General features: G+C 37.4%; 1 protein-coding gene across 9 annotated transcripts in view; it reads right to left on the bottom strand.

Annotated features, from left to right (window-relative positions):
* STRBP (spermatid perinuclear RNA binding protein) overlaps window positions 1–20,550 on the bottom strand; it is a 72,789-nt gene that overhangs the window by 40,843 nt on the left and 11,396 nt on the right. For 8 of the 9 annotated variants that reach the window (XR_007146134.1, XR_007146135.1, XR_007146136.1 and 5 more), the window contains exons 4-9: window positions 18,404–18,548; window positions 10,443–10,534; window positions 9,807–9,902; window positions 8,591–8,702; window positions 7,833–7,930; window positions 7,519–7,630 (exon numbers count right to left, since the gene is read on the bottom strand). Coding sequence is in view for 3 of the 9 variants with exons in the window: in XM_047829202.1 (XP_047685158.1) it covers window positions 7,519–7,630; window positions 7,833–7,930; window positions 8,591–8,702; window positions 9,807–9,902; window positions 10,443–10,534; window positions 18,404–18,548 (655 nt within the window). In the remaining 6 variants the exon portion in view is untranslated. The remainder of the gene's footprint in view (window positions 1–7,518; window positions 7,631–7,832; window positions 7,931–8,590; window positions 8,703–9,806; window positions 9,903–10,442; window positions 10,535–18,403; window positions 18,549–20,550) is intronic. The other variant, XM_047829204.1, reaches the window with a different exon arrangement.

Below are 20,550 nucleotides of genomic sequence, written 5' to 3'. Positions count from 1 at the left end.
CAAAAAGCTTTTCTGACAAGAGCAATTAGAAAAGCTGGACAAAAGTGTAGAAAAAAAGATCTACTCCTGGGCACTAACGAACTGTGGAGTCAAGATCTGGGAGATAATGGAAACCCTGCACCTAAAGCCACATTTCCCCTAGGGGCATCTACCAAATCTATAAGAAGCCACTAAGAACTGGACAGAGTAACTTTTAACAGGCCCTCAGATCTCAGGGGTCTAAAACTGAAGCTCACCCAGCAAAGACCTATTGAACCCCCCACACTGGGGTCTGGGCCTCTACTATGTCATACACTGGAAGTAAATAAAGTAGAAACAGTCTGGATCTCACATGAACTAAAAAGTCCAGCTTCAAATCATCTCAATCCTTGATTGCATTAAAATGATCCAGGACTGCCAATTCCACTAGCCAGCTCTCAGAAACAAATGTAAATCCTCCAAGATACCATTACTCTAGGTTTTAAATTCTCTACAACTGTTCATTTTACAGTCTCCAGCACTCATAATAACTAGGTACATGGGAAGACAAGATGTTGTGATTAAAAATCAAGAGAAGGAGCAGACAACGTGAACAGACCCAAAAGGGACGCAGATGATTGAGCTTTCAAAAACACACTGTATTAAAAAGAATGATCAGAATGCTTAAAAAAAAAAAAAAAAAAAGACAACAAGAAGAATTTCTGGCAGAAAATCTGCATATAAAAGAGCCAAAATTCTAGAAATGAAAAATACAGTATAAATTAAAAGCTGGCAGACCTATAGGCAGAAATAGACCATCCACTAGAGAGAGGAAGAAAACAAAAAACTACACTACAGGTATAAAAGATGTGAACAACACAATAAACAAATGTGACCTGACATGTAAAGAACATTCTGACCACCAACTGCAGAATGTACATACTTTTTCAGAGTATGAATCACTTACAAAAAACCATGTACAGGGCCATAAAATAAGATTCAAGAAATATCCAAGGACAGAAACCATACAAAGCATGTTCTCAGATCACTCAATAGGCAATAAAGAGGTAACTCGAAAATCCTCATTTTTCTAGAAATGAAGCAATGCTATCTAAATGGCTCCTGTGTCAAAAAGCTGATAATAAGGAAAAATAAAAAATAGTTTGAGTGAGAATGAAAATACTCATGTCAAAAGAGTGGAATGCATATAAATCTGGGTTTATAACAAAAAATTTACAGCCTTAATAGCATGCATGATAAAATAAGAGGCCAAAAGAGAGCAATAATGTATTCAGCGATCTAAAAAAGTTAAACAAACAAACAAACCAAAAAACAGCAGCAAATTAAACCCAAAGAAGGTGGTGAGGAAAAACAAAGGATAAGAATACAGATCAATGAACTGGAATATAAGCATATACCAGATGATGATCAACAAAGCCAAAGTTGATTTTTTGGAAAAGACTCATAAAACTGATAAACCTCTAATGACAGTGATCAGGAAAAAAAAAGGAAGCATAAAATGCATACAAGCGGACATCACTACAGATATTGCAGACAATTAAAAAATAAGATCTTATAAACTATTTCTAAATTTGGATAAAATGGACAAGTTCCTAGAAAAATACAATTTACCAAAATTCTGACATGAAGATGATAGTCCCTTGCCTATTAAGAAAATTAGACCCATAACTGAAAACCTTCCCACAAAGACAACCACATGACCAAAAGGCTTTGCTAATAAATTCTTCCGAACACTTAAGAAACATCAATCTTATACAAACTCTCCCAAGGAACAGAAAAAGAGGGGATACTTCCCAACTTACTTTATAAGGCCAGCATAACGTTAGAGCCAAAACTTGACAAAACATTACAACAAAGGAAAGTTGCTGGCCAACCTAACAAATAAAAATTTATATTTTTGTGAACTTCTCACAAAAACCTACACAAGATTGTTTGCAGCAGCTTTATTTGTTTGTCCAAAGCAAACAAGGTATCCTACAACAGGTGCATAGCTCAACAAACTCTGGCTCACCCATACCACAGAATACTACTCCACAGTAAAAAGGAATTAACTACTGACACACACCACAACTTGGATGGACCACAATGGAATTATGCTGGGGGAGGACGGGGTGGTAAGGCTCTCAAAAGATCATATACAGTATAACTCATTTATTTAAAATTCTTGAGGGGTGCCTGGGTGGCTCAGTCGGTTAAGCGTCCAACTTCATTCAGCTCAGGTCATGATCTCGCGCTTCTTGAATTCGAGCCCCACGTCAGGCTCTGTGCAGACAGCTCAGAGCCTGGAGCCTGCTTCAGATTCTGTGTCTCCCTCTCTCTCTCTGCTGCTCCCTCACTTGCACTCTGTCTCTGTCTCTCAAAACCAAATAAACGTTTAAAAAAAATTTTTTGAATAAATAAGTGAATAAATAAAATCCTTGAAATGACAAAATCATAGAGATGGAGAAAAATGCATGGTTTGCAGGGCTTGGGAATGGCTGAGAGGAGAGGAGTGGGTAGGTGTGGCTACAAAGGAGCAACACGAGAGAGATCTTGGTGGTGGTGAAATAGTTCTGCAACCTGATTGTGAGGCTGGTTACACAAATCAACACGTGTGATAAAAATGCCATAAAACAAATACAAGTTGTATCAATATCAGTTTTTTGGTTTTAATAGTGTACTTAGTCACATAAGATGTAACCTGCGAGAAATTGGGTGAAGGGTACATGCAACCTCTGTGTGCTGTCTCTGCAACTTTCTGTGAAATCTGTAATTATTTCCAGATAAAAAGTTAAGAAAAAGAAATGAAAAAAAAAAAAAAAAGAAAGAAAGAAAGAAAGAACCGCAGCTTTGTCGAAAACAGACACTGGGGACAAGGGCAGAAATAGGAAGACCGGATAGGAGAGACAACTGCAATAATCAGGGTGAGAGATGATGACAGGTTAGGTCAGGAACACAGCAGTGAAGGAGTTAAAGAAATAGCTCAATTCTGGACATACTTTGAGAGTAAAACAGACAGGATTTGCTGATGGTCTGGATCAGAGTCAAAGAAAAAGAGGACTCAAGGGTGAAGGTGTCTGATTTGAGTACATAGAGGGACAGAGTTCCCAAAGACTGGGATGGGGATAACTATGTCAAGAGGAGATCAGCAGCAGGGTTAAGGACAGGAATTTGAGTTTTAGACATCTTAAGTTTGAGGTGTCTCTTAGACTTCCCCATGGAGACACCAAAGAGGACTTTGGATATCTGGGTCTGTGCTCAGGGCTGGTAGTAGAGATATATATATTTCATGGCAAGGGACTAGATGAGGTTGCCTAAAGAGGGGGTATAAATGAAGAGACGAAATAGTCTGAGGACTGTACGCTGGGACACTTAAATATTCAGAAACCAGGAAGGTGGGGAAAAACAAACATAACTGAGGAGAGGGCGGTGTGGCTAGAAGAACCAAGAGAAAGTAATGATCTACAAATCAAATGAGAACTAGTATTTCATGTCAGAAAAAGTATGTGACAATGACAAATGCTGTTGAGGATACAGGGCACCAGGAACTTTTCATACACTGCTGGTCAAAGTGTAAACGGATATATATAACCATTTACTAGATCATATCCTAGCCTACAGTAACTCCTGGATATACACCCCAGGAGGCATGTACAAAAATGCTCACAGCAACATTGCAGGTGGATGCCAACAAATGAAAAGACCTCAAATGTCCTGCAAAAGTAGATGGGTAAATTGTAGTACATTCATAATGGAAACTATGTAGCTATTAAAATGAGCAAACATAGCTATATGCAGCAACATGAACTTATCCCAAACAATGCTGGACAGAAAGAAGTCAATCACAGAATTCAGTTTGTTTTTCCTTTCTATGAAGTTATAGGCAATGTCAAATTGTTTATGAAAGCATATACAGGTGGGAAAGCTATACAAAAAATCAAGGAAATGACTATCGAAAAGTCAGGAATGGTTAGTTCATGGGGCAAGGAGGTGATGTGGAGAGATAAATAGGTGTTTTCTGAGAAGCTAACAATATTGTTTCTCAACCAGGGTGGTAACTGTATATAATTTTTTTAATCATTTTTTAAGTGGTATATGTTTTATACCTTTATGTATACATGAAATATCCTAGCAAAATTAATTTGGGAGAAAAAACAGTGCTTATCTGTGTCAACTGTGGCTAAAAATTCAGCTGAGGACTGAAAACTAATGCTGAGTATAGTAACATGAAGGTGATAACAGAGACTTTGGTAGAGCGGTGAGGAAAAAAGCCTGATTAGAATAAGTTTTTTAAAAGTGAAGAAAAGGAGATGGGGCGCTTGGGTGGCTCAGTCAGTTGGGCACCTGACTTCAGCTCAGGTCATGATCTCACGGTCCATGAGTTTGAGCCCCACATCGGGCTCTGTGCTGACAGCTCGGAGCCTGGAGCCTGCCTCTGATTCTGTGTCTCCCTCTCTCTCTGCCCCTCCCGCTCACACTCTGTCTCTGTCTCTCTCAAAAATAAACAAACATTAAAAAAAAAAAAAAAAAAAAAAAAAAACTTTTAAAAGTGAAGAAAAGGGGAAAAGAATAGGCCACCCTTTAAAAAGTACTTATAAAGGGGAACAGAAAACGAGACTCTGTTGGAGGGGGCTGCAGAATCAGGGAGTTTGGTTTCATCTTTCAAATGGGAGATATTACTGCAAATTTTTACACTGATGAAAATGATCCCGTAGAACGGGAAGAGTTGATGCTAGTAAGAAAAGAGAGAATTATTGGAATAACGTCCACTTGTAGGCAAAGGAGATCGGATAAAGTAGACAAGCAGAAAGATTTGTCTTAAGAGTCTGGACAGTCTATCCACAGTCAAGGGAGTTTATCCAAAGTACATGAGTCCTTTGAACAAACAAAGTCATCAGATGAGAGCGAGGTGTTGGAAGAGGAAGTATGAAATGAGAAAAGGTGTAAAACTGTCATCTAGGACAACTGGAGAACTCTAGAACTTACAGGAGGATTGCCAGATACACAAACGGTCTATTTGCAATAGACCTAAAAGGGAAAAATTCAAGGTGACTGTATTTTTCCCCCAATGATGTTCAACAGCCTGGTTCCGGCAGAGTTGGATTTCCCCAGTTAGAACTGTGCCAAGAAGAAAGGATCAAGGAAGTGAAGGCATGTGCTAGGGAGTGATCATAATGATGGGCCACTGAATCTAAGCAGAGAAGGGACAGAAGAGAACATCAGGAAGGTGAAGGACTCTGAGAAGGCAACAGAATCAATGTTGAGGCTCAATAACTGGAGCAAGGGTACCAGAGCGATGATAAGAGGCAGTTAGAAAGAAGGATTCTTGAAAATAAGATTATGGAGAGGGTACAGTTATTGAAGACAGGTCTAGGGTATGTCCACAGAATGGATAACTCACGTAGGGTAGAAGACAAAACATTTGTGGGAGAGGAAATCAAGGAATTAAGAAGTCAGAATTTTGGAAAAAATCATCTGAGTGCATCGTGAAATCACCAAGAATTACAAGAATCAAGTGTGAATGCCAATGCCAGGAAGCTAGGTGCTAAAAACATGAAGATATGAGGAAGAAGACCATAAGGGTCTGGAGGCAATGGCCACGGTCCCTTCCTCCTATAGCTAAGGCACAGACAGGTAAGTGACTGCCAGGCTCATGCAGCTAGTAACTGATAGTGCTTGAGTGGAAACACTTGACAGTCTGGTTCTATTTTAAGCTATAAATTGACAGACCAATAGTTGCCAAACTAATGAGAAAGACCTTTAAAGTTAAAAAAGAAAAAAACCCAACAAAGTCACATAACAGTAGATACACTTTTACTATCTAGTGAAAGATAAAAATACAAAACCAAAAGAGCTGCTATGAATTCAGTAATTCAAACAAAATTTTCCATACTAATCACAAAACTCCCTAAGATATTTGAAAATTCTATTCAATCCACAGACAGTGCTTAATGTCACATGGCTATGTGAATCCTTTTCAAAAACTCTTTGCTGCTGTGTGAGCACCCACTGGAAGGTGTCTTTCATTGCACAAATACTGAGCACTGGTTGTTTTGTTTTTTCTTAATGTTTATTTATTTTGAGAGAGAGAGAGAGAGAGAGAGAGCGAGAGAGAGAGAGAGAGAGAGAGAGAGAGAGAGAGAGAGAGAGCACACACGTGAAGGGGTAAGGGGGCAGAGACAGAGAGGCAAGAGAGTCCCAAGCAGGCTCCACACCGTTAGCTCACAGGGCTTGATCTCCTAAACCATGAGATCATGACCTGAGCTGAAATCAATCAAGAGTCAGATGCTTAACTGACTGAGCCACTCAGGTGACCCTTGAGCACTGGTTTTTAAGTTATAGAGTAGGACCTGGAGAACTCCTTACCTCTGAGGGGTTTACAGCATAAGGCAGTGATTCTCAAAGTTATAGTCTCAGGATCCCCTTATCTAAAAAAAAATTACTGGGCATTCTAAGAGCTTTGTTTTGTGGGTTATACCTATCAATATTTAGCATATTAGAAATTAAAACAACTTTAATACAAGAGTATACAAAAAACATCCCATTAAACATCAGAGAGATGATGCCATCACATGTCACATGCAGTCCACATGCAGTCTCTGGAAAACTGCACACTATGGGACAAAGAATGGAAAAGACCCAAAAAAAAAAAAAAAAAAAAAAAAAAAGCCTTGGTGCTATTATGAAAGAGTTTTGGTTTTGTGGACTCTCCCTGAAAAGTCGTTTAACCCCTGGAATTCTGCTGTCTAAATAAACAGACTGGGCCATTACACTACTTTTGTCCTATAAAAATTATTAGAGTAATATCCATTGTGGGAGATGGGCTGGGTCCCAAGTGAAGAACAACTAGTGGCCAACATCCTACTTTCTAGTATAATAGGAGATGGGGGATGGGGAGGGAACATCTATTGGGGCACCATGAGGTGATAAAGTGATTCACATTTGAGTATCTGCTATATAATCCAGGCACTGAGTTGGGCATTTTAATCTGACATCAGACAATCAAGTGGAGGTAATAACACTACAGAGAGAGAGAGATGAACCCGTTGCTCAAGGCTGAAAGCTAGTAAATTAGTGGAGGTTTTAGCTGGAACCTAGGCCATATTAGGTTCAAAACTCTGAGTTCAGACACATTAGGTCAAACGGAATAGTGTACTGAATTTTTCAGTATACTTTTTTCTCCTCCTCTATATCTTTCTCTTTCTTAGTTACACAACACTTCCAAGCATGACAAAGATCGAACTGGTCAGTGACAGTGGTAACATTGCCTCCTAGCTTACGGCTTTTCTTCTTCGACCAGGGGTTCTCAAAGTGTGGTTCCTAAATCTATGCAGTAAAGTGGCTTGGAATCTGGTCGACATAGCTAAGTGAGTTTGTCACTAGTAAGAATAAATGATAGCAAGCTAAGTCACTGATGGGACAAAAGAAAAGAAAGTCAGGAAGAAAAGCAATACATGGCTTGCATTAACAATAACACTCCCTTAGCTCCCTTAGCTCTAACAAGCGATGCATCCCATGAACATCACCACTGCCCACGTCCAACCCCAGTAAAACACTCACCTTCTTTATCAGTAACTGACCAGGAATATTTCTGAAAAGGTTTACTAGATGGAAGGGGGTCCATCTCCAGCACTTTATAAATCTGGCCAAAGGCTGATAGTCTGAGTGCATGCTAAAGAACAAAAGATTATGTTTATTCACATTTTAATGGCCATTCATAAAGCCCTTATGACATTTAAAGACATTCATTAAATGCTATCCTTATGATGGCAAAAGACCCTAGTAACAGACAAGAAATAAGTGTTTAAATAGAACACTTCAGAAAATAAAGTTATGATATCTAATAGATCACTGTGACATGCCCCATCTTCTACCTGTGCACTGTGGGTAATATCTTCCTTTTGCTGGATGGTCATATAGCTCAAAGCATCTGTTGGGTCTCGCTCACAAGGATCATGAAGACCAGGACCACCTTTGGCAAGGGCAAAAGAAAAACACAAGAACCATTTAGAACTGAGTTTAGAATTCCATGAACTAACACAAAAGAGAGAAAAGAATGGAAAGAAAAAAAATAGCTGAGGAACTAGGTTAAAAATCTGCTCAATTAAATGGAATAAAAAGGACACTCTCTCATTTTCAATATGTTAACACTCAAATGTCCTTATTTTACTGGAAGTCACTTGCATCTAACGACAAAATTGGGTCTTACTCTGAGAATTTAGAAACAGTATGATGAACCATCCCAGATCTTTAAAGGGATTACATACATAAAATAAGACCAAATTTAATTTTTCCAAATTAAAAACCTGACTGCAAACAGAACGAACTTCATACATTTTAACCAAACATCTACATTTGAAATTCAGCACTCTAGGTAAAGCAAATTCATAGCAGACACAATATCTTATTAGTACCCTTTATGTTAGTACATATAAAACAAAAATTACAGTTATTGAAAGAGAGTTTTATATCATGTTCCCAACATTCAAACATTCTAGTTGCTAACATTCCAAGCAAAATAACACCTACGCATCATTTTCCTGTGCAGAGGACAAATATAGCACATATTTAGAAAAATAAACTAAAATGAAATTTTTCTGATTCTTCTGCCTCCAGAGTTTGAAACCCTTACCAGGAAGTAGTATTCCAGATGCCAAACACTCCATTACTCGTCTCAAGGCCTCCCCAGCGCCCAAAGGTCTATTACAAGTACCTATAGACTTTTCACATATAAGCTCTAGTGGCTAGAAGATATTAAATTACAAATTAGTACATGCACCAAGTGTTAAAAGGATTCCAGTTAAATGTGAGCTGACATTTCTATCTACAATGGAGGCCAAAAAGGTGAAAGTCAACTTAATAATTTAGGGCCCAATTAACTCTTCCTGCTTGATTTATCAACTTTTACCCCACCAGAGTTTTTAAATTAATCATTTTTGAGATAACATAGAAGACATTTTGTTACAAAAACTTCATTTTGGGCTACCCTGAAAGGATCACTTAAGAAACTGTGGTCATCTAGTTGATTTAACAAGCTTTATGTATCAGTTAGTAATAGCTAATAACTAATCAATGTTTAAACCCAGCCCACTTATCTCCTACTTAACCTAGGAAGCCATCAAACCACAATAAGACTTCACACAGCCTACCCCAAGTACTACGATTAGAATAAACAAAGGACCAAATCTCCACAGTTAATAAACTAAAAACGCATGTACTATGTCAGAGTAATAATTGCTTGATTAATCTAAAATGATCCATTAGAGCTTTATTTGTTTTATAATGTTCTTCACTGTGGTATTGATTAGGTCAAGCATAATAATTTCTAAATAAAATAAGTTTTTGCACGATACATTATAAACCATGCCTGTAGTTGTAATAACTGTACTGTTTGCCTGACTTTACTCACTAAAACAACCATATTTTTAAATGTCTATACTCAAAGAGAAAGAGGATATGGGAGCCATATACAAGACATATCAGGTAATTTTTATTTTAAATGGAAGTAGCCCTGAAAGAGAAATGTGTCAGTCAAGGAGGCTTTCAGGGGCACTAGGTGAACAGTAATCAACCATCAGTACAGAGTAAAGTGCAAGAAGTCTCTTCTAACAGGCATAGAACCTTCCTGTCAGAAAAAATATCTCAGCCTCTGTAACATGAATATGATGAGGTAGGAGGAGACAGGCTATATGTGTAAAAAAGTATCTGAAAAGATGTACAATTTTTTTCTAGAACAAAAACAAGGCGCATCTAAACTCAGACTGTAGCCGTTTTACAGTAATGTGTAATTTCTACAGGATTTCATCTCACTATAGCTACAGAATTTGGTTTTAACCATAAGTACTTACCCATCCTTTTAATGGTGCCCATGTGGGAACTCTGTTGCACAAATCACGCAGAATGCGGAGGACAATTACACATGATTTTAATCCGTTTGCCCTTGCCTAAAACAAACAAAATGATTCCAATATCCCTGTTGAAATCCAATCTTTATTTTAAGCACATGGGACATGGATAGGTTTTTTAAAGTGAATACTAATTATCCAGTCATTCATCAGTTGTCAAGCAAACCAAAAAATCAAGTTATTAAAAGTAGTAAAATTGTAGTTTAGAAAGGCAGATTTTAAAGAAGAGGAAGCATATTATTAAAATAGCTTTTATAGCCTCCTGGTAATCCCATTCTGGGCAACCATCTATCTTAACTTTCAGCTTTTCTCATCCCTGTTTGTATTTTATAAGCCATCATTTGAAATTCAGAGTACTAAGCCAAAAAAGATTATGTGATAATTAAACATCATTAACTGTAATAGAAGTTGTACTCTGCATTTTACCTAAATTAACTCATTTACTCCTAAAATAACCCTATGAGGTAGAAAGCGCCCCCATTTTATACATTACGTGCACAGAAACCATTAAGTGGCAGGTGTTCCAAATGAAACCTGCACAAGGCTACAATAACAATAAGATAATAACAAAGAGCCAACCTGAAACCATTTGGCATGTCGAAGAGACGCCAAGGCGTCCAGGCATTTCTGCCTGTCCAGTAAGTCCGGAGGATCTTTCATCGCAACCTTTTCTAATAGGAAAACGGGATAAAGAGAGACAGATACAATTTGACCAAGGGGTTCCTGTCAAATTACCAAAAAATAAAAATAAAAAGAAGAGCAGCATCTGAATGAACTAATAAGACTCCCAGAAGATTTCACGATTTGGTTTTGTTGCTTTCTTCTTAAATTACGTGCACGATGATTACATAAGTAAACAGTCATCAGAGCCATTCTGTGCACAAGTACAACAGGAGCACAAGAGCATTCATCCAGTAAACAAATACATGACCACTGCTACATACAATCTGGGATCTTATTAAGCATATGTATAACATTACAGGGACACAAAATAGGTACGTAGCACTTTTGCCTTTGGTGGGGTGCGAACAGCACAAATCTGGGACCAGGAGCAATAACAACTTTCCTTTACAGAAGAATTGCTGATGAGTTCTTGAGGAAAACTGGGACTCTCTCATGTAATCAATTTGAAATTTACCAAGAATACACTGAGTATAATTTTTTTTAACAACTAAATAAACTCATCCAACACGAAAACCCTTCACAGAAACTCTGCTCCACTGATAAGAACTCTTCAAGCATCACCTTAACTTCTCTCATTACTTTCTTTTCTAAAACAAAATTATTAAAACTATAATAATGGAATACACTGGAATATTTCAGGTTTTATATACCCTTTTTTTAAGGGCAGCAAAGAATTGTATCTAATTACAGTTATCTGACTTGCCTTAACATTTTAAAGTTGGATTAGATGGCCCAGAGCAGCAGAAGTAAGAATTCAAACATGTGATTAATGATAAATATCCATATCTGAGAAGATGTCACAATTCTAAATCCAAATTTGGATCATTAAATATATATTTCCTCTAAGCCACTAGGAAGTGAGTTTTTAAACCATATTTGCTGCAATATTTATAATGCCTACAACATACAAATATTTCCTGAGGAATCATTCTTTGTCTAATCCAATGCAATCAGATGCACTGTTCTCTTGTAAGAACTCTCGCAGATGTAGGAGAGTCCACCCAATGCTTTTTCCTAGAATAATCATAACAGTCACAGAGGCAGTATGTTTGTATGGGCCAAATGATACATTATAAATATTTTTAAATGCAACACAAGATCACTGATACTTTTTGGATTCCTTAGTTATTATAAGATTCTATTAAGGCACTGTACTATATATTCTGACAGACTGCCATTAACTAAAACCAAAAGCATGATGCCCAACAGAAAACAAATCTATGAAAGAATGAACTGTGGCTCTATCAGCTGCAACACTCGAAAGGCTAAAGTGCTACACACTTATTTTCTGACCAGGTGAGCTCTACAGCAGATATTTGCATTGTTTCACATTAACCTCTGCCAACAAAGCCACAACACAGGCTCTCATTCATTGCCCCATTTTACTCACAGAATGGGAAGCCTCAAAAAACAAACAAACAAAAAAAAAACACAACAACCTATTAATGTAATTTATAAACACAGATATATTATGAATATGCAGCCATATACTGTGGGTGTTCACTTCACCAATGATCTAGTTCCTGATTTGCTTAATTCTTTTTAATAACATGAAACATACAATGAACTCATTTTAATGTTTTTAAGTCAAAATGCTTAACTGTAGTCAATACAAGCATCTGTGTAAAGCTCATGTACCAGATAAAACAAACTACTGTAAATGAATGATTAGACTCTCTTAAAAGTTAGACATGACAAAGGTTGACTGACTGCTAAATCATGTAATCTCAAGAAAAGGCATGGACAGTACTTTTATTTTTTTAAGACTTCAATCTTCAAATTAAAAGTGATGCAAGCTAAGTTTTATTCAATCATCTTAGTAGGAGTGTTTGGAAGGTGCGGGGCGGGGTGGGGGGGGGGGGAGGGAGGGAGGGCTGCAGCGGGCAATGGAAGACAGGAGTGAGTCAGAGGAAGTTTGCATAGGAAAAGACAAGGCAAACAAAAGCTCTTTTTGACCTTTCTGGAACTTTCATCCAGTGGTTGCAGCTTATAAATAACATCTTATGCTCACTGCAACACATATATTTTAAAAGGGGAACAATGGCAAAAATATTTAGATAAATTCTTTCATCCCCAAGGTCAGATTATAATCACAAACTCTTATAAAAAAATAACAGACATCATCTTGCTACAGACAGTCAACATTTGGAGGCAGTAGATTCTGCTAAAAAGAGATGAAAGGCACAGGCAGTGAACAGAAGGCTTGCACTGGACTCCCTTCACATCACCACCAGAATGACCATGTTTCTTCATGCTCTCATAGTCAAAAAGTCCAAAGATCCAGAATGTTTCAATATTCATGAGGTAGGAAACAGGAGAGGAGATGTAATAGCTCATCTCATTTTGTCTTCTTCAAAGCTTATTTTAAAACAGTATAAATTCATATGGCACTGTAGTGTTACTTACAAGCCCCGCTTGCCTATTTGCTTTCTAGAAAGATAACATAGTTTTATATTTTTTTATTCATTAAGAAAAATAACATGGCTATCACAGACTTGCTGCAGGAAAAACAATGCTACTTCTCGTAGCAGAACCTGAAGCTTAACATTTCTGTATGAACTTTAACACGGGTGTTTCAATTTTGTGAAGAAAAACTTTTCTGATAAAAAGACATTTGGAGTCTTTAAATTACAACCAATGGTATGGTGAGCCATTTCATTTTCCTACAGTGACCAGTAGAACAGATGAGAAACAGCAGATGGGATGGGCTTGGCGAGTGACAAAAATGCCGAAAGCAAAGGCAAACAGCTTTTCCAGTAAACTGGCAGAGGGCATGAAGGTACATAAAACATTCTGAACAATGGAAGCACTGGAAGACAAGTCTACTATGCCTAACTTTGCTTATTTGGTTAGAGGTTAGATCAGTGACCAGAAACACACCACACTGCAGGAAATGTTGGTCAGTTTCTCTCAATCCCTTTCCATGCAAGCAAACCCTCTGTCTCTTAACAAAACACTAGCCTGTTTTGGGGTGGGGTGGGGAAAAGCCAGAACAGGACTATGTTAAATGAAAGTTACAGGTGTGGAACCTGGGCTCTTCTAAGGTAAAATAATTGTGCTGGATTATCATAAAGGCCTCCTTGACAATCTGGATGTAGCTGGGCTACTGAGTTCACGCCGACAGAATTTTCTAGTTAGCCTGAAGATATCCTGGCAGCCCCCTCTCTCAATTCTTGAGGCTTTGTGAGAGCAGATATTAGGCACCAAACCATTGTCCATGCAAAACATCTGGCCACAATAATGCAGACAGTCAAATGAGGCACTAAGGTAGAACAGAGAGAGCACTGTTCTCCTAATTTATGGCAGAAGTATCACTTGGTAACTTTTCTTCAATGCCTCAGTAGGCAGCCGGCCACTAGAAAGATAATGGCTAAAGATCTGCCCTGGATAGTGTGGGGTCTAGCAGCTGTGGAAGGCAGGAAAATAAAGCCTACTGCATCATTATAATCCCAGTTGTGATCTCTGGACTGTGAGAATCTACTGCTTTCCACTTAGCAGGGCTCATGCTAGTGAGATGTGTCAGAAGTTATGTGAAAGGGACTCTGGGGCAACTTCTCTGTGAACCCCTAAATACTGAGGACAGAGGTTCACCTTAGCCTTAGCCACAAAAGTCGCTGTAGGCTCCCTATCCACCTGGTTTCACACTGCATTGTAAATATAATAAATAGCTGACTGACTACCCTCACAGCAAATATACTTCTTAAAATCACAAGCACTAAAAGAAGCCGAGACTGTATAAGGCTGAGCATAACTAAATCAGCTAAGAGGCTCCTACACTCATTCTAAAGAGTAATGTGAGCAGAGGGTACACTGGACTCCAAGTGGGAGGAGCTGGGAAAAATGGGAGACTTTCTTCATTTATCAAACAGGGCAATTATTTACCTCATAGGGCTGCTGTGAAGGTTAGATTATATATGAGAAAGGCTTCTAACACAGGAAGTTATAAAATACTTTAACACAGCTAAATCTTCAATATATACTGCTTGAATATCAAGATGCCCATTGTTAATGCTTCTTACACACCAGACAGTCCTATTTAATCTGGCAATGTGCTCACTATAAAAATGCATTTAACAGATTTGGGTGGCCACCTACTATGTATTAGGTACCACTGCAGGCACTAGGGATAAAGGACACGGGTAAGGAAAAACATACCTACCCTTGACGAGTCATAACCTTTATAACAAATCAGCTCATGATTAGCACTGATTAGCACTGCAGCAAATACAGAATACCGATTCTAATACTACACTTCAGTGGATGGTTAAGAGTCTACCTGTGTTTGGGTTCAGTTCCTCAGAGCTATCAAGTACATGCCATTCTCACTGTGAACTCAAGGCAGTTTGAGTGAGTGAGTTTGCACTGGGAATCTTTTTAGGAAGCTAAGTGTAACTACCACTATTTATTGAGCAAATACTTTGTGCTGGGTATTGTATAGCTCACATTACATAAATTCTCTCATTTGACCTCAAACTACTTTCTCAAGTATTTATTAGCCGCAATTTAAAATGAAGAAACCTGTCCGAGATCACACAGTAAGAATACCTAATGGAATTAACGGGCGCCTGGGTGGCTCAGTCTGTTAAGTGTCTGACTCTTGATTTTGGCTCAGGTCATGATCTCACGCTTTGTGGGTTCAAGCCCTAAGTGAGGCTTTGCACTGACAGCACACAGAGCCTGCTTGGGATTCTCTGTCTGCTTCTCCCCAATTGCACGTGTGCTTTCTCTCTCTCTCAAAATAAATAAATAAACTTAATAAAAATATATTTTCTTAATTTTTTTCATGTTTATTTATTTTTGAGAGACAAAGCATGAGTGGGGGAGGGGCACAGAGAGAAAGAGACACAGAATCTGAAGCAGGCTCCAGCCTCCGAGCTGTCAGTACAGAGCCCAACATGGGGCTTGAACCCACAACCCATGACATCATGACCTGAGCCAAAGTCTGACACCCAACCGACTTGAGCCACCCAGGCGCCCTTACACTTAATTTAAAAAAAAACAAAACAAAACAAAAAAAAAAAGAGTACCTAATGGAGTTAAGAATTGAACACCTGACTGCCAGGCACAAAGGTCTGTGCTTTTTCTCCAATGCCTTCTTTAGCAGGAAGCACATGGTAATGGGGAATGGTTATTCTACAGGGCCTTCAAGTAAAGGGTCAGAGTATGGCAAGAAGACTGACAGCACAGGAGGAATCTTACCTGTGAAACAGTAAACAATACCAAAAAGATTCACTCCGCAGTCTGGCCACTGAAAACGTAAACAGTGATCTGAGTGAATAGTTAGACCCACTTCTGCAGAGACAACCCTGAGGAGCTAGGTGTGATGTTTTCACCTGCCCCAGTCCTCTGCTTCTCCCTGCTTGCAACCATGCTTTTTTCCTTTAAGATTTTACCCAAATATGTAGCAAGTGAAGAGAGGGAAGAGAATGATGTGAGTGTATATGTATTGTGAATAGTTGGTTTGTTTTGTGGGGAGGGGAGATGTTGAGATTCTATAGGAAAATGTCTCCTCAAATAAAGTTACATCACATATTGTTCTAAACTTTGAGAAAAAAACTGAGTGGACATTTTGAAAAGGGGTATATCTCTCAGTCTTAGAAATTTCTGGAACCCAAATGAATCCTGTACCTTTACCCCATGCAGCTGAAAAGAACTGCATCAAGGCAGGAGGAGTTGTCTGGTGTGAGGAAACAAGTCCTATAGAATCGTACAGCCCAGGTCTCAAATGCTCAGTCATGCTGGACCCTCAAAGTTGCTCAGGAATACCCGAAACTGCAGCGCAGATCAAAATGAATCTTGAAAAAGCCCAGGTTAGACAAAATGTGCAAATTATAAGAGATAACAGTGAGTCAACATAGCTGGGAGGTTAAGGACAATATTTGCAAAGCAAATCTTTCTTCCATTCAAAACGAGAGGAAGTAATGTGTTTTACACATTACATCCAGGCAGATTCTTTCACCTTATCTGATCCATACAATAATGTTAACATCAACTGATGAGATTCAGCTCATAAGGGTATTGGGATCCCTTAGTAACCCAAACACCCTGAACAGAGACTATGACTCTCCCACTTTACTACAAATTCCATTCTACAATAACTAGTCTTCTAGTAAGGGTTGTGTACACTAAGAATTTGTTTCCAGCTTCTGTGAACAGAAGTTAAAGTTATAAAGGTAACAGACTAAGCTTAAGGGTATCACAGAAAACTATGACATAATCTCACATAAGTACACAAAACCATGAGGAAAAAAAGAAAGCCTTATGTTCTCTTAACATTTTCAAAGAAATAAAAAAAGAGATACCTACAGCTACAAGCAGATGTATAATTAATCTAGTCTTTGGCGATTTCAGTCTTTTTCTCACCTCTCTATACTATCTCTATTGTTAATAATACCTATAATTATAACTATTCTTAGAAGTGGTTGGCTTTACACTAGAGGGTCAAGTAGAACACAGCTTACCAGAAATAACAGAATTATCTTGACACTTCAGAAATCATTTTATAGTTCTACAGTTAATGGTGAACTGTAAAGCTGTTAAAGAAATTAAGCTGCTTAAGATTGGTTCTTCAGAGGTATGACAGATACTATATACAGCAAAAAAAAAAAAAAAAAGAAAGAAAGAAAGAAAAAGTTCTGGCATAAACCCAATTACAGATTGGATGCACTTTAATTTTGAAATATGACTCATTATGTGTCTAGTTTATATCTGTGGGGTATGGTACAGCTGATTTTAGTTACCCCAAAAAACTTTTTTAAAAAAGAGTCTATCACTTTTACTTTAAGAGATCTTATGAGTCATGTCTGCCTAAACTCTAAATTCTAACATCACTAATGTGTCTTTTACTACACCTTTATTATCATCAACTTGACATAAATAAGGAAACTGACCAATATTTCTTACTGCACTGGTATTTCAGGGAGGGGACCTGCTGAATGTCTAGTGATGAAGAAACAGCAACAGGGAGTCCCCACTGGCCCAGAAAGGCCACACTGCCTCTAAACTGTCATGACAGAGAGAGGCCAGTTGGTCAAAGGTCTGACATAGGACAAATATCACATGGCAAGTGTTCCTAGGGATAGGACTGAGAGGCAGAAACAAGCTAACTTGACAGGATAAAAATATCAGAAAAAGAAGCCCATTATTCCTTCTCAAAACTGAATAGACTTCTCACTCTACTTTTATGAGGACAACACTGCCATCCATACAAGAATGCTTTTTAACTTCAGAAGAAAATTAATTTAAGGCGTAATTCCCACATATGTCATATATAGAATGCTAACAGGATGACAAACTTCCTAGAAAAAAATGTACTAAAGATTAATTTTTAGAAAACAATGCCCCAATTTATATCTCTTACATTATAAAACATATTTACACATGGACAATTAGGTAAAGCATAAATCTTACAAGATTATAATAGTTACTGGAAGTCAAAAGCAATGTGCAAATGAGTCATTTGAAACAAGTGAGTAAATTCGAAAGCAGTATTTTTCTGGACATTTAATCCTAAAATCAAACTACAAATCCTAATAGCCAAACTACATAGAATAGATTGGCTGATACCAATCACAATGCAATAGTAGACAAAGTGAAACAAAATACTAAAGTAGTATAAAAACAAAAGCAGAGTTAAGACCAACATGATAATCAACAGATTTTTTGAATTAACATATATCTCAAATGTATACATTTTTGCAAAATATGGCGATTATGCAGAAATAAAGCTTTTTAAACTACTAGGAGAGGTATAAAACAAATGAAGATAGTTACTTCTGAAATCCATAAAGCACACTTAACATAGCATTCAAGAGAGGTCTTACATGAACAAAACAAATATATATATACATGTGTACCTCCATCCTTCTTCTCCAATTCGTCCCTAATTAGCGGGGAAGTAAGTATCACCTTCAAAGTTAGCGTGGGCTCTTTTGTATTCCGAATTATAATAGAAGCCTCATCTACACATTGTTCCACTTCATATTTCTCTTCTGTGAGTTTCTGAAAGTCACCAAGATTTCAAAAACACCCAATTAGATTAAGATCTCAAAAAATGAATGACTCTTAGTTTTCAAATGTTATTAACTATCAGTATTACTGTGCTGGAGTAAAGTCTTTAATAGCTCTTTAGTTTAGGAAGAACATTTCTCCCTCCTCCCAACTTACCAACAAATCTTCTTTCTCCACCCCTCAAAAAGCAATCACAATGTCAACCATCTTTGCAATTATTAAACAATCTTTAAAACCATTCTTTCTAATATTTGAAAGTAAAATACCAACAGCATCATTATGTGATAACAGGTATACTGTTACTCTTGAAATTCTTACAGAGAACAACTGTACAATAATAAATTGTTGAGAATGCTCTCTAAGCCACATCCCTTTTTGACAGGACCATCTCAAAAGAACTCCTACTTGCTAAGGACATACAAATATAAAATTAATTGACTTTTATATAAGATTACAGAGATTTTTAAAGAGAACTAAGTAAGAAAGAATGAAAAAGGATCTCTACATTGGCACTTACCAGGGAAAAAATCAGTATAAACAAGTAACTTCTTTTCCCAAAGAACAGGTAGGTCTCAGAGATCACTCCAGTGAGACCTATCATTATGGGACAAGTTACCTGACATCCATAGGAAAACACACTGCTTCATCTAACATATAATTACATACATGTAATTCAAGGGCCTCCCGCAAAATAATCAACATTTAGAATCACATATTAAATTACACTTAACATTATACATTAAACATATAGTTTAATAATTTATACAAGGTCTTTCTTGGTGGTGAAATTTATATCTATTACCTGACATAAATAGCTGAACGGAAACACTACTAGGTTTCTCCTCATTAGTGTGCACTAAAAGAACTCAAACCCATTTTCATAAAAATAGCATTCTGCCATTAAACATTTATATCAAAAAAGATAGCAAATAGAAAATTCACTATCCTAATTTTGAATAGAGGAAACCAAGGAAGGGAAAGACCACACAGTAACTGGAAAAACCAGAACTAGATTATAGAGGAAAAGCAGAAAACTGCTCACATTGCCACTATAATAACAATGATGTGGAGCAGAGAATTAGTCAAACTAATTTTCACCTATGCATGCGGATCACCATGGTATAAGTTTTGGGTTCAAGGAAGTTCTAAAATCGACCTAGAAAAGAGTATATAGGGAAAAGGTATGGTACAACTTTAATTAATTAAGGTAGTTAGATTACTGAAAGTTTTCCTATGGTAAGTGCTAAGGAAAAAGATTTTTTAATTCATAAGAAAATAAGATCATTATCATATCAGAAACTGATTTTCCAAACAAACACCAAGAAAACAATAGGGAGGTAGAGAGTAAAGGCAGAAATCACACTTAAAATGACTTTCTGAAATATTAACCATAATAGTAATAATATGTGTGTTTGTGTGTATGTATATTGGCAAATATGTGTACATGTATACAGTTTAATCTGAGATGGGGGTACAATTAATTATGTCCCCATTTCACTTGGATACCTTTACCCAAATACCTATAGTAATGGACCTAACCATCACACAAAGCAGTTGGTTTCAAGGGCTGGATAACACTATTGGCTATGTTAAAGTGAAATACCTCTCTTATAATGTCTACCACTGGTCTTAAGAGTTCAGGCCTCTTTTACCTTCTCTAAGAAGCCCTTCAAAGATCAAAAGGTATCTGTCTTTTTTCTTTTTTGTCTTCTCTAGCCTAAAAAGCCCCGGTCTCTTCAAATTTAAAATGGTTTACAGAGACTGCACTCTCTCCTGGGTCATTCCCTTGAACACTTACTTGAGAGCTCAACAAAAACATGTTAAAACTGTGGTGCCCAGAAATAAAGACCCTTGCCGAGGAGAGAAAAAATGCAGAGTTTACACAATTGTGATCTGCACAGAGAAAGCTCTATTACTGCAGACTAAAATTTGACCCAATCTCTCATATCAATACTGGAGACATGTGATAGATTTTCAGAATAAGAACTTTGGT

This window comes from Prionailurus viverrinus, chromosome D4, assembly GCF_022837055.1.
Source record: "Prionailurus viverrinus isolate Anna chromosome D4, UM_Priviv_1.0, whole genome shotgun sequence".
In the NCBI taxonomy this organism is placed as follows: domain Eukaryota; kingdom Metazoa; phylum Chordata; class Mammalia; order Carnivora; family Felidae; genus Prionailurus; species Prionailurus viverrinus.
Note: the sequence above shows the minus strand (reverse complement) of the source record. Positions and strands in the feature narration are given on the sequence as shown.